The sequence below is a fragment of the Piliocolobus tephrosceles genome, chromosome 8 (assembly GCF_002776525.5).
Source record: "Piliocolobus tephrosceles isolate RC106 chromosome 8, ASM277652v3, whole genome shotgun sequence".
In the NCBI taxonomy this organism is placed as follows: domain Eukaryota; kingdom Metazoa; phylum Chordata; class Mammalia; order Primates; family Cercopithecidae; genus Piliocolobus; species Piliocolobus tephrosceles.
Window position 1 is genome coordinate 132,950,291 of NC_045441.1, and position 15,465 is coordinate 132,965,755.

Genomic DNA, 15,465 nt, shown 5'->3' on the forward strand with positions numbered 1-15,465 from the left:
TTAAAAGATCCAAGATATTCAATTAGCAAATTATTAGAAATCACTGAGAGCTCAGCAAGGAGATTAGCATTTCCATACCCGAGCAACAACTAAAAAAATAACAGAAACTATCCCGTGTACAATAACAACATAAACCATGAAAGAATAAATATGAAATAAATCTAATGATACACATATAGGACCTTTAGTGAGAAAACTCTAATTTTTTTTAAAATACATTTTAAAAAGTCCTAAAATAAATGAAGTGATAGCTACTTCTGGCAGCAAAGCAATTAATATCATAAAAGTCAAATTTTCCCAAAGAGTATGTAATTCAAGGAAATAGCAATCCAAATCTAGAAGACACTGTTAAAAATGGTACTTGATAGATTGATTTAAAACCTCATATGAAAGAAAAGCTATCAAGCAAGAGTAATAAAAGGTTTGTGAGAAAGAAGTGAAAGAAAGTGAGAAAGTACTTGTTCCATGCCATATCAAAGCATATCATGAAGTAACTACAATTAAAACTATGGTACTGGTGTAGAGAAAGACAAATGCATCAGCGAATCAAGAAGCAGTCCAAAAAGAAACTTTCATATGTGGGACTCCAATATATCATATATTCATAATTTCAAATAAACTTAGGAAAATATATACTACAAAAAATGATGTTGGCACAAGTGTCTATACTAAAAGGCCAAAGAAATGGCATTTTTGTTTTGCTTATACACCATAGAAAAAAATTAATTCTTAAAATCTGAAGGTGAGGAAGTGTATTTTACAAATGAGTTTCTATTTGTTTCCTCCTAGACCTGTAAAAATAATGGTAAAAAGAATAAGAAATTAGATAAGAAATCCACAAAGTAAAGAAGACAGCAAATAAGAAAAGAAAGTATTGAATGAGAGATATCAGCAACATTTTGGGAGCTAGAAAGCAAATTTCTTCTTTTCCCTGGCCCTGCACTCCTTATCTCTTTTGTTTTTAAGATCCAGAGCTACCTCGGTCTCTAATGAATTTCTCTCTCCAATTCCAGCACTCACAGGGATGGGGAACTCTCTTTAGGTATATTGTTCATTGTACTTAGAAAGTGGTTCTCAGACCATTGGCCAGAAAAAGATACCATTGCATCAGCTTCAGAACAAGCCAGGGAGTAGAAATCACAAGGTAGTTTTCCCAGGGTAATGCCAGGTAGCTAAGCAGACAGTAAGAACAGCCTGAGGCTTTCATATTAACAATGCACACATGGAAATCTCCAGTCTCACCCTTGGGTAAGGGGAGAGAGAGAAATGCATTGCAATTCTACAGGTTTTGCTGCACAATGCTTAGCATCCTCACTAAAGATCTATTATTAACGCTTCTAGGAAGTAAAATTTCTAAGTTAAAAACCAGGATAAGGTCTGTCTTCCTTTAAGTAAAGACAAGACAAAAATTCTAAGAAGGTTCCTGAAGGTGGTGGTAGAATTCCAAACCTGGAGAGCAAGCAGTCCACTATAAAGCAACATCTCACTGGCCATGGGCAAGTCTCCCTGCCCATGCTCAGACCAGATTATGCACACAGAGAATTCCAATGGTCTCCTAAGTTGCCTGGACCAGGAGCTATTGCTCAAACAGAAGTTGAAATGGGCCAATTGGAATGAGGAACTAGAGATTTAGTTATATCTACAAGCCCATAAAGTGGGATCAAAGTTCTCTCAATCCAAAGGTGGCATAACTGAAGACATAAACGTAACACCCTTGAGAAATTAGTTTGGTGAGCTCCTTCCCATGCTCCAGGGACAAGGGGATAAAACTTTTATTTGCAAAGTTGAATGTAGGTTAGGATATTAGGTGCATACGTGACCATACAGAGGGGGAGGGAAAATAAAAGAAATCCAACAAACAAAATATAATTGGCCTCCTGAGATTTCATCCCTAAAGTTAAAGAAAGTTATCTGTTACAACTGTACTTTGTTCAAATTCCATGACTTTCCCAGCCCTGCCATCCTTCCAAGGTACAGGATGGCTTTTGTAACTCTCCACAGGTGAGTCGGGAATTCTCCTTGATTCTTTGACATTTAATTATCAACGTGAATGATGAAACCTGGTTCCTGTAATCCCTGGCCTTCTCCCATAGTCTTCAGGCCTGAGGGTGTGGTGGCATGATGAAGTTGTCCACCAGTGGAAATCTGTCCTAAGAAAATGTGTTCTGGGTATTCAAATGAGAAAGCCAGAACTTTTCAAGTGATTTAAGGGTTCCCAACCTTTAGGATGGGCCTATGCTTCCTAAGGAGTGAGCACTAGGTCCTTTTCCCTTTATGACCATTAATTCTTTCTTAAGAGAAAAGTTAAGAGTTTTCACTTTCTCCCATAGATAGCTTACAATAAGTTTCTTCATTTGTTGATTCTTATTTACATTTTGATGTCCACTTACCTTTCCCCATCATCTTATTTTGTATAATTTTCTCTTTCAGGTATTTATCCATCTATCTATGTATCTATTTATTTATTTAAATCTGGCATTTTTTTTTGAGAAAGGCATTTAATGTATATATATATCTCACAGTATGTGAAGATTTTTTTTAATTGAGACGAAATTTACACAACATAAAATTAACAACACTAAAGTGTACAATTCAGAGACATTTAGTGCATTAACAATATTAAGTTTCCATGTCTGTCTGTGTACAGGCAAGCAGGCATGAAAAGAAGTGTGTGGAAAGCTTGAGCTCGTGAGTGTGTCTGTATGTGGAATCCAAACGGGGCAACATGGAGAGCATTCCTGTGACTATGCAAAGAACTCCCAGTTCTTTCCTACCTGTATGGGGATTCTGAGGTAACCACGTAGCCACTCAGCATTATACCTCTGCCTTTGGCATGATTAGCAAGTAACCTGGAAATACAGCCCCCTTTTTATTCTAGTGTGACAGTAACTACACAAATAGTGGAAATTTGTTGGCATGATCTATAAGCTCTCATCACTACAAAGAATAGATTCTAAGTTCCCAATGGGAAACAGCTAAGAAGGAACAAATCTTTCCAACTGGGTGAGACTCATCTCTTCAGTCGCTTCAGGATCTCTTATCATTCTTCACCTTTTTCTTGTTTCACCTACACAAAACTATGCTGAAGTTCAAGTTTTCTTCTGAAAGCTAATTTTTAAATATGGGTACTCACCTTTATCTACTTCTGATATTAGCTCATTTGCTATTAACAAGTTAAAATTGTATATATTTATGGTGTACAACATGATGTATTTACGGTGTACATGTTTTGATACCTGTATACATTGTGGAATGGCTAAGTCAAGCTAAAAACATATGAATTGCCTCACGTACTTATCATTCTTTTGTGGTGAGAATACTTAAAATCTACTCTGTTAGCAATTTTCAATTATATCATGTATTGTTATTAACTGTAGTCACCATAATGTAAAATAGAGCTCTTGAATGTATTCCTCCTGCCTAATTGAAATTTTGTATTATTTGACAAACATCTCCATTGTGTTCTCATTATTTTCCAGAATCAGATCTCTTTAATTTTTATTAGAGGGGAAAAACAGTCTCTCCAACATGTACCCACTGTAAGCCATTGTGCTCATTACCATATCAGACATAAAGCATGATAACCTTTTCAAGTGCATAAAAGAGGCTAGTTAATCATAAAAGCAAAAAGAATCCCTATATGAGGAAGATGCTGGTGTTTCTCCTTTTTGACTTGTTGCTCATGAGGCTTGAAAGCCAAACGTCACCTTCATGGGCAAGTGGGGATAAGTGTACTCTGGTGCACTGTGACTCTTGGAATAGTCAGTCTCTGAACTGAATGAGATCAAAAGTAGAAACTCAATTAGTCCTCTTGATACATATCCTGATTTTTACATTCATTTACTCCTTGGCCTTTAAATTAGGCTTGTCCAACCCACAATCCATGGGCTGCATGGAGCCCAGGACGGCTGTGAACGTGGCCCAACACAAATTCATGAACTTTCTTAAAACATTATGAGATCATTTTTGCAATTTTTTTTAGCTCATTAGCTATCATCAGTGTTAGTGCATTTTATGTGTGGCCCAAGACAATTCTTCTTCCATTGTGGCCCAGGGAAGTCAAAAGATTGGACACCCTGCTCTAAACAGTGGCTATAATTGTGCATGACACAAAGTCATGCTATAGATAGGAGTGGCACAATGGATGCACACTAGATTCACAGATAATCCTTCGTTTTCTACCGACTCCCACTATCTAGGCGTATCGCCTCCTTTTTTCACCTGTAAAATATAGACAACAAGCAAAAGTTTGAAATGATGTTGTGATTACACTATATTTACTATAATATGTGAATAGATGTATATTTAGCATAATGACTAGCACAGAGTATGTTCTCAGAAAACAGTAAGAATAAGCTTATCCCAATGTCATATAGAGATCAGTGCTTATCCCAATGTCATATAAAAATCAATCCCGTCACAACTTAACTCTTCTAACATTCTTTCCACCCCATGAACTTTTGACTTTTTCTAGCCAAGAGTGCTTCAGGAGCTTGCTTGTTTTCTTCCCACCACTTTCCACAAAAATAGTAGACAAGACTGAAGAAAATTTTCTGAAACCAAATCCAACCATTCAATGATTTACTGGGCAATTGAGTCAGGTAAGTTATTTGAAACAATTTTACAAAGAAACAGGTTTTGCTTTGACTCTAATGCCTGTCACCTTTAAAAATGTCAAACATATTTTGTATGGAGAAAAAACCCAAATTGACTACACCGTTTCTGAGCAAAAACGACATGGCTTGAAGTATAAATACTCTCCTTTTGCATAGGTTTTTGGAGAGAGGTAGAAAAATACCACATTTTGTTTGTTCACTTTTTTTCTTTAAGCCTTTGTTATAGAAGTGTCAAGTGTAAATGAATCCAACCTTTACCATAATTTCCACATGAATGCCATCTGTGTGCACATCATCACCACTGATAATATCTGGAAAACTTACTGCATCGCAGTTGCATTTGAGCTCTTGGTAGGCAGCACTAAAGAAAGGGTATTTGAAGTAAGTCTTACATACAATGTAGGACAAATCACTGGTATTCCTTTAAAGAACGGGTCACCATAGAAACATTTCCGAGAAAATCCCATTTTGGTGTGTTTTAAGTTTTATTTGTGATATACATAGTTGTTTAGTTCATTTGTTTAAATCCTATAATAAAGTAGTAAACATAAAACAACTAGTAATTCCTTCAAGATTCATACTGTCAGCAATAAAGAATTCTTGAGAGAGAGAGAGAGAGTGTGTGTGTGTGTGTGTGTATAGATAGATCAATAGATAGATAGCTAGATCAATAAATAGATAGATAGATGATAGAGAGTTATAATTCCCTTCTAAACCTGAAGATTTGCAGATGTCGGCAGCCATCATGATGTTAGGTGGGAAGGAGAAAATGAAGGAAAAAAGCAAATGCCCCCATATGAAGTAAATATAGTTCAAATCTTCAGATTTAAAGTAACACCCCCAGAGAAGGTACTTATAATGAATTTTTTAGAGAACTCCCTTGCCTGTCAAAATGAACCTAGCAACCCCCCTCAATCTGACCTGTATTCTGAGAACTACAGTGTAGGAAGCCCTAGGTAGGGAACAAAGCAGTAGGAAGAGGAAGAATGGATGGGTTCTACACTTAGTGGTATATTATATAGTATAGTCTCTTCAGCTGTTGGTAAATCTCTAAAAAGCATGCGGGTACCACAAATACATTTACACCAGGATAAATGAACATTGTAAACATCACCAGTGCATATTTGTATCAGGCCTTTCATGACTAGGAAGTTTCCTAACCCATATGTCTCTAGAACAAATATTTTTTATGCTAGTATAAAATGGGGCAGAACAAAAAGAAATTGATGTACAAATAGATCTAGCACAACAGAAAATTACAAGAAAGGAAACAAAATAATTAACAATGTCATTATTTTTAGTTATGGGGATTAAAATCTGTTAACTTTGAACGTTTGAGCAAAATACTGCTCTTAATTATAAATTACCTAATTGTGATGAAGATTTTGAATCCTTTTATCTTTTCATACCATGAACAACCTTACACCTTTAAGCATTGTGCATTTTTTCCCCAGTCTTATAGTTGAGTATTAATTATCTGATGACTTCGGGATGGATGACTGAAAATTCTCAGTGCAAGGCACTGAATGTGGTGCCTCATGTTATGTGATCATTTTCACAAATTTTTATTTGACACCCAATTTCCGAAAGCTCTATGTTTTTAGCAAATTCATTGGTGTCTTGGACCCTATTTTAAAAAATACTCAATTGTGAATATTTTATGAGCAACCATCTGAATGTTGCAGTCTGCATAATAACAAACTTCAAAGTACCCCTACCACCTGTGTTATAAGTCATGTGATCTCTAACAGTCATTTCAATAGTTTTTAGGCTGAGACTAGAATCTTTCAATAAATTCAACTGTAGTGTGCTGTCCCTTATAGTTACATCATGACTAGGGTAGAGCCATTGGAATACCAACCAATTTTTGGTGTAAATCCTTTACGTACTTTTGCAAGATTCTCTCCAAGACCTCACGCTCTAAGTTCCCTGGTTACGAATCACTTCCTTCAGTAACTAAGCAAATATTTAAAAAGTTTTATTTTGGTGTTCAAAAAACTACTGCTAAAGTGAGTTGATCTCTTCTTGTGACTTTTTTTTGCATTTCTCTGATAATTAGTGATGCTAAACACTTTTTCATATACCTGTTGACCATTTGTATGTCTTCCTTGAGAAAACATCTATTCAGTTCCTTTGCCCACTTTTAACCTTTTTTGGGCTATTGACCTGTAGGAATTTCCTGTATATTTTGGATATTAATCCCTTACCAGACACATGGTCTGAAATACTTTATCCCATTCTGTAGGTTGCCTTTTCATTTTGTTGATTGTTTCCTTTGCTGTGCAGAAGCTCAATAAAGCAGGTTAAAAAAAAAACACTACTACCTATGTCACTATGTTCTAGAATTAAAGCCTTATCTTCTATCTTTCTATCTTCACTGGTGAGAATTGATCCATTTTCTACAAGAAATGAATAAACTATACTATCCCTGAGAAAACATCAATATTAACTAATAATCTGATATCACTAACTACTTCATTAACTTCACCTTTTGGGGGATAAGAGATTAATTTTAGCAGTTATGTGTATCTTTTCTTCATGCAACACCTGATCCCTAGAAGTTGGCTACCTTGGGTTGGTCTTGGCTTACTGGGCCTCTTGCATGAGATAGGTGGGGAGGAAGTGTTTCCACTTGACACTCTAAAAGTAAAAGGGCAAATTACAGGAAACAAACTCAAAACTGTTTAGTTATAAAATGTCTACAAAGACTATTTAAAATGTTCAAGGTCTCATGGATGCATTCCACTGAGGAGGCGTGAGTAGAGTTGTGTCTGAGAGGTCCAGAGGAAAAACCCAGTAAACAAAAAGAAGTTAGATGGTAGTGAACGGCAGTCAGAACTCAGACATATATTTCGTGTGGACAAAAAACTTTCTCATTTCTTCTGTAATAACTACTAAAATGAGTAAGACTTTAAGCCTAAATATGGTATTAATTTCCTTCCCCTATTTAAGAGAGCAGATGTTTGGGAGACAAAGTTATATTCCAATAAACTGAATTTTAAGAAGGTAACTTCTTTTTTCCTTGATTTCCCCACACAGCTGGGTCCCACTGTGGTCCTCATGCCTGGATGCATTGTTCAAGCAGAGTTTGGATGGTGATTTGGCTGAGACATTCTAGGGGGAGTTTATGTTCAGATGGGTGGGCTCTCCATATGCCCTATGAATCACCTTCCAATTCTTCATTTCCATGACTGGTTATTTCTACATCTTTAGTGTGGCACTTGGAAGCTCATGGGTCAGGAAAGTAAAAACCAGACATGGGTGAGTGAGTTCATTCTACTGGGGATTTCCAGTGATTGGGGCATTCAGGTCTCCCTCTTCGCCCTGATCCTGGCCATGTATTTGGTGACTATTGTAGGAAACACCCTCATTCTTCTTCTGATCAGATTGGACGGCAGGCTTCATAGCCCCATATATTTATTCCTTAGTGTTCTGTCATTTGTGGACTTTTGTTATACAAACAGTATTGTTCCACAAATGCTGGTCCACTTGCTCTCAGCCCGAAAGTCCATCCCCTTCCACAGTTGTGTGCTGCAGCACTATGTTTCTCTGGCACTGTGTGGGTCTGAGTTCTTCCACATAGCTGGGGGCCATGGCCTATGACCGCTATGTGGCCGTGTGCCACCCACTGCACTACATGCTCATCATGCATGGAGGGCTGTGCGTGGGGCTGGCAGCCGGCTGCCTGGTGGCTGGCTTCTCAAATTCACTGATGGAAACAATTACCACCTTCCAGCTTCCCCTGTGTCACAATGTTATTAATCACTTTGCCTGTGAGACCTTAGCAGTGCTACAGCTAGCCTGCGTGGACGTCTCCTTCAACAAGGCCATGGTGGCCACCTCTGGGTTTCTGGTGATCCTGCTTCCCTGTTCCCTGGTTCTATTCTCCTATGCTTGCATAGTTGCTGCCATTTTGCGCATTCGTTCTACCCAGGGATGCCGCAAAGCCTTTGGAACCTGTGCCTCTCACCTCATTGTGGTTTGCATGTGTTTTGGGGCTACCATCTTCACCTACCTGCAGCCACAGTCAGCCTCCTCGGCAGAGGAGGAGAAGATGATTGCTCTCTTCTACGGGCTGGTGTCACCCATGTTGAACCCCTTTATCTACAGCTTGAGGAATAAGGAAGTTATGGCTGCTCTCCAGAAAGTTTTAGAAAGATGCAGATAAAGGGTCAAGACTCTAAGAACCTCTTGTTATCTATCATCAAAACCAAAAAGGAGATAAGATCATTGTAGACAGGACTCCCACACTTACACTAAAAGAAGACTATGATGGTCAAATCCTTGCATTTGAACAAAGTGTTCCTCCAAATGCTTAATGATTTTTTTATATAGACCAATATCTGAAAATTTACATGTCAGGGCTCAATAATATGGCTTCTTTGTAGACATCTTCTCTCAGATATCCAGAGACTTGGGGGCTTCATCTGCCCACTTTTGGTTTTATCAGTTTGTCAGTGCATAGAAGAATGGTCCCCAGCTTCATCAAGCAGACCTGACTCCTGTTCTTTGTTCTGTCTCTCACTACCTGTCCTCTCTGGCAAGTTATTTAAATAATATATGCCTTAGTTTTCTTTTTTGTTAGATAAGAAAATTGTACTTAGCTTCCAGAGTAGAAGCCACTTTTAATGTGATATTGATGGGAATAATTTCCTCATGAAACAAACAATAAGGATATGCAACACTTATTAATGCATTTATTTCAGTGGAGTCAAACTGTGAGAGGCAGAAAATGTTGAGAAATCATGGTTTAAATAAAACAGACATTAACTGAGATTTAGGCAACGTAAGCCTGCCTAACTTGAAATTGTAGGCATTGAAGCTTCTTCTGTTTCTAATGCACTATTCCAGGCATGTAATTTCTACCTCAAAGTTCAATAAATGGCTTGAATTTCAGCAAACACACTCACATGCTGTCCATCAAAAATAAAGAAGAGGCCAGGTGGGGTGGCTCATGCTTATAATCCCAGCACTTTGGAAGGCTGAGGTGGGGGAAATCACTTGAGGCCAGGAGTTTGAGACCAAGCTGGCCAACATGGTGAAACCCTGTCTCTACTAAAAATACAAAAATTAGCCAGGCTTGGTGATGCACGCGCCTGTAATCCCAGCTACTCAGGAGACTGAGGCGGGAGAATTGCTTGAACCCAGGAGGCGGAAGTTGCAGTGAGCTGATATCATGCCACTGTACTCCAGCCTGGATGACAGAGTGAGACCCTGTCTCAAAATATAAATAAACACATGAAAATAAAGAAGAGAAGAAGGAGCATACCCACTTCCTTTAGAGACCTTTTTAAAAACTCACACACAAAAAATTGTTGTATAAATTTTGCTGGTTAAGTTAAACTTAGTTACTTGGCCAGGTACATACTCAAAGGTGGTAAGTGTAATCGTTAGTAATCATGTGTCTAAAACACAATCAGAGCTTCTGATATTAAGAAAGAAAGGGAGAATAAATATTGACGGATCTAATCATTTCTGACCATAGTACTTGCAAGAAAATTAAACACATCGGCTCAATGAAAGATGAGGTGATGGGACAGCAGAATGAGATACAAAAGGAGCTAAGGATTACAAGTAAAGTCCACACACACACACAAACTATTTCAGATTTTAAAAGGACATTAAAGCAGTAAACAGCAAAAATTAATACTATAGAAAAGCTAATCTGTTGTTTGGAATCCACAAGAAGATAACTGATACAGACAAGAAAGAAACAACATATGGATAACTGGTATTTCTGAAGACCAGACTGAATAAAAATATTTTTTACTTTTAACTATAATTAATAAAAATATCGTTTAAATAAAGGAAGAATTTGTTTAGATGAAAGAGCCTTGCCATGTACCTGAAAATTAAAGAAAAGTAAAAATATTTATAGATATATTGGTAAAAATGACTGAATTTCAAGTATAATGAAAGGATCATAAAGATTCAGAAAACAAAACAGAAAAGTCACTTAGAAAAATGTTAAGCAAGTGCATTAATTTTCTAGTGCTGTGTAACAAATTGTAATAAATTTATAAGCTTAAAAGAACACAGATTTATTATCTTAACATTCCTGTTGGTGAGAAACATAGCTGGGTTCTGAGCTCAGGGTCTCACAAGGCTCAAATCAAGGTATCAGCTGGGGTTGTGATCTCATATGGGACTGAGGGTCCTCTCTCAAACTCACCAGTCATTGGAAGAATTCATTTTCTTGCATGTGTGTGACTGAGGTACCCATTATCTTGCTTGTTGCTGGCTGGTGACTCCTCTAAGCTCCTGGAGGCCACCCTCAAGTCCTTAACACATGGCCCACTCCTCTCACTACATGGCAGCTTGCTTCATCAAGAATGACAGGAGAATCTCTATTGTGTCAAATCTCTCTGATGGCTAAGAAAGTCTGGACACTTTTGAAGTTCTCACCCGATTAGGTCAGGCTCCCTCAGGATAATCTCCCTTTTGTGTAAATCCAATTCAGCTGATTAATTACATCTTCAAATGCTGTTTTTCCATATAGTGTAACATTATCACAGGGTTGAAATCCCATCATATGTCACAAGTCATGCTCATATTGAAGGAGAGAGTATTGTACAGGACATGTACACCAAGAAGTGAGACTCTTGGGGGCCAGGTTGGAATTCAGCCTATGACAGCTAGAATTGGTCTTTGAAATATTAGCTGACAGGGGCAATAACATCTTTCTATGGAATCCTGAACATACATATTGTTAAATAAAAATTGCATACCTAGTTAAGCCATCATCTGTTTTTATAGGTGATAGATATATACATTTACATACACAAAAATTCAATAAAATTATTACACATATGCCTTTCATGGTGACTGTAAAAACTCTAACAAAAATGTAGGCCGGGCACGGTGGCTTACGCCTATAATCCCAGTACTTTGGGAAGCGGAGGTGGGCGGATCAACTGAGGTCAGGAGTTTGAGAGGAGCCTGGCCAACATGGTGAAACCCTGTCTCCACTAAAAAATACAAAAATTAGCTGGGCGTGGTGGCAGATGCCTGTAATTCCAGCTACTTGGGAGGCTGAGGCAGGAGAACCACTTGAACCCTGGAGGCAGAGATTGCAGTGAGACGATATTAGGCCATTGCACTCCAGCCTGGGAGACAGAGCAATAATCCGTCTCAAAAAAAAAAAAAAAAAAAAAAAAAAAAAAAAAATTGTAGAAACAACTTAGGATGGCTTAAAATAAAATGCTTGGAGGCATTCAAGTTAAGTTGTGACAGGATAGGCAACAAACTAAAGCCTTTTAAGTAGATAACTGAATTTTTTAAAAGCCTGCAAATGATGAGGCAGCCACTCCAGCTCAACCAGAAAAAGTGGCAAGCTTCGACTCAACTAACTGGCCACGTGGGTGCTCCAGCCACCCAATGAGGCAGCAAGAGAAGGATGCGGGCCTGCGAGCCTCACTCCGGGCTCTGCAGAACTCCAGCCCCTGCCACTGCCTCACTCCTATGCTTGGTGCTACAAGCCGGAATTTTTCAACACTTAAAATGCCACCAGCAGTTGGAAGTTAAGTTGGATATACCCCTTCAGACGGAGGTTGGGGTGGGCAGTTTAGTGGAAGCTTTCATTTCCATCAACTTCTCTCAGCATTTCTCAAATATATTACTGTTTTCTTCAAAGAGATGGAAGGTCTATTCCATGCCACCACCAGCAAAGTGTCACAGATGTGCTCCATCATGCTGGCTGTTATGTAAGATGGAGGTCTCATCAGCAGTATCCTGGTGAATAATGCAACAGTCGTTCAGTCATGACTGTTGGTGTTGCTTGTCAGGCTGTGGTTGATTGTGGCTTCTTTCTGTAACATTATACAGGAACTTTACTTGTGTATTGGAATCATTGGAGGTCTTGGGCTTTCCTTCAACTTGAACCTAGCTTTGACCATGGTTGGCAAGCATTTCTATATGAAGTGACCACTGGCCATCAGACTGGCCATGGCAGGCAGCCTCTCTATGCTGGCCCCCTCAATCAGGCTTTCTTTGGTATCTATGGATGGAGAAGAAGCTTCCTAACTCTTGGGGTCTTCCTACTAAACTGCTGTGTAGCTGGAAACCTGATGTGACCAATAACGTCCAAGCCAATGAAGGCAGGGAAAAAGGTCTAAAGAATTCCTTCAGGAAGCTGAAAAATCAGATGCAAAAAAAGGTACAGGTGATACAAATACAGATATTATTGGAGGATACCCCAAAGAAGGGAAATGATTAATCTTCCAAACAATTAACACATTCCTGTACTTATCCCTGTTTACTCAGAGAGATTTCTTGCTGTATCTCTCTGGAAATGTGCTCACATTTTTCTGGACTCTTTACACCTTTGGCCTTTCTTAATAATTATGACAAGAGTCAGTATCATTCCAGGAGCACTCTGCCTTCCTTCTTTCCCTTCTGGCTTTTGTTGACACACAGCAAGGTCTTCTATGTGACTTGCAGCCAACAGAAAGCAGATAAGGTCTCAAGTTCTCAAGTTCAGTATTTGTTTGCTGCTTCCAATTTTGTGAATGGAATGTACCATTTGCTAGCACCTTTATCCATCAGCTATATTGAGTTCTGTGTCTCTGTGGGATTCTTTGAATTTACCTTGGTGACTCAATTCCATATTATTTGAAACACTGATGGACCTCATTGGACCCAGAGGTTCTCCAGCACTATGGGTTTGGTTACCATTGTGGGATGCTGCTGTGTCCTCCTGGGGCCACCACTTTTAGGTTATCTCAATGACATATGGACATTATAAATAGACATATGGGCATAAAGCTTAATCTTAATTATTGCAGGTATATAGCTCTTCACTGCTGATAGGTATCAATTATCAACTTTTGGTAAAGGAATAGAAAGCAGAGGAGAAGCAGGAAAAGGAAAGCAAAGGGAGAAGAGCAGCATAGATCTTGCTGAGAAGCCTGAAGAAAATTCCCCTAACTAGAAAGGCACAGAAGGTGGCCCCAAAGAAGAGGAGAGTCCAGCCTGTACCCATTCGGCTAAAGGGTAAATGGAGCAGTTCATTACCCAAGATATCTGAAAATATTCTACTGGCCTGGGATCTACCAGTGGTGCTCAATGCAGATAATAGACATTTGTGTGGAAACCATACCAGGTGTTCATTGATGGAATTTTTGTTTCACTCCTTACCAATAGCTGAATAAACATATGCTTTGAGGAGGAGGTGGTTGATGGTAAAGGATGAGGGAAGGAAGTTGGTTTTGTTTTCATCTTAGCTTTTAACAGTGTCATGGAGATTTTAACATGTGCCTTACATTTTAGTCTTTAGAAATCTTCAGAGAACTTAACTTTTAAAATAATTCTGCTGAATTCATATATTTTGAGTGTTGTGTTAAAAAGAAAAATAATAACTGACTTGAGATGAATTTAAAATTTAAAAGTAATCTTGCTTCTTTGGTATTTGTAATGTATTGTCAGATACGGTCACTGGAAGATTTATGAATAGAAATGCTGGTTGAAAGTTGGAGATTTTATAAAATGTTGATAAATATGTTTTTCCAGCATCAGTAGTTTTCTAGTATATGGTTCTGCTATCTATATATTTAGGAAATTTGAAGCATAAAACTTTGGAAACATCTTGGATGTTCTAGCCAGACTGTACTTGTTGACGTTTCTTGGGTACCATTTCTTGGGATACTTATCAGAAGCCAAGTAAGTACTTGAGGATTGTTTTCATTAAATTAGTACTTTGCTCCCCTGTTCAAAGACAGATTTTGAATGGTTATAAATTATTGCCCCTGCTGAAATCACTTGGTATTATTTTTCTCACTGTAAAGGTTAGTATTACAAATTTCAAAACTATGTATTTGTGCCTTCTTGGTAAATACAGCACATCCAATCAAATGTAAACATATTTCAAACATCAGTTTAATTCAGCTTAGGTTTTCCCAAAACCCTGGTTAAATCATGAGACCGTTGGATTTTTTTTTTTTTTTTTTTCTGAAAGTTTTCTCCTTTGATTCACAGAGGTCTCAATTATATCTTATTCTAGCTTAGAGCTGTGTGTGTGTGTTTGGTGGGGGTTTTTTGTTTTGTTTTGTTTTATTTTTAGTTTCAATCTTTGCAAATTAAAGAGGGCCAGAAAAATGTGGCATCAAGCAAGCAGATAAAGATAAGATTATGAGAGAAATTGCTAAGTGTGCCTAGCTTTAATAAGTATTTTCTGGCCGGGCGCAGTGGCTCAAGCCTGTAATCCCAGCACTTTGGGAGGCCGAGACTGGCGGATCACGAGGTCAGGAGATCGAGACCATCCTGGCTAACATGGTGAAACCCCGTCTCTACTAAAAAAAAAAAAAAGACAAAAAACTAGCCGGGCGAGGTGGCGGGCGCCTGTAAGTCCCAGCTACTCGGGAGGCCGAGGCAGGAGAATGGCGTGAACCCGGGAGGCGGAGCTTGCAGTGAGCTGAGATCTGGCCACTGCACTCCAGCCTGGGTGACAGAGCGAGACTCCATCTCAAAAAAAAAAAAAAAAAAAAAAAAAGTATTTTCTTCTTTTTCCTGAGAAGGACTTAAAGAAATTATGGTATACTTAGAATTATTGAACACATACTTACTGTCCACACAAAGCTACAAATTGTGTGACCCATTTTACTTACCTGAAAAGTAGAGAAATGGCTTCTGCATCAGGATAAAAAGGGGATGGACCAAAACAAAAACTAAATATTTCTTATATTCAATGCATTTAAAGTATCCCTGTAATTAACAGAGTGAACATATTAGATACAAAACCTTGTGTAAGAGGCTGACTTTTCCAAATAAACTTCTTTTATGGGAAAAAAATGTACATTTCTCTCTGTTGAAAGAAAAGAAATAAAAGCCAGAGTGATAACTTAAAAATGAAGCT

General features: G+C 38.2%; 1 protein-coding gene across 1 annotated transcript; it reads left to right on the plus strand.

The window, feature by feature from the left end:
• Positions 1–7,847: 7,847 nt before the first annotated feature.
• On the plus strand, positions 7,848–8,784 carry LOC111525594 (olfactory receptor-like protein OLF3). The gene is given in 2 exon segments (XM_023191026.2): positions 7,848–8,195; positions 8,197–8,784. Coding segments are annotated over 2 exon segments (936 nt in total).
• The last annotated feature ends 6,681 nt before the right edge of the window (positions 8,785–15,465 follow it).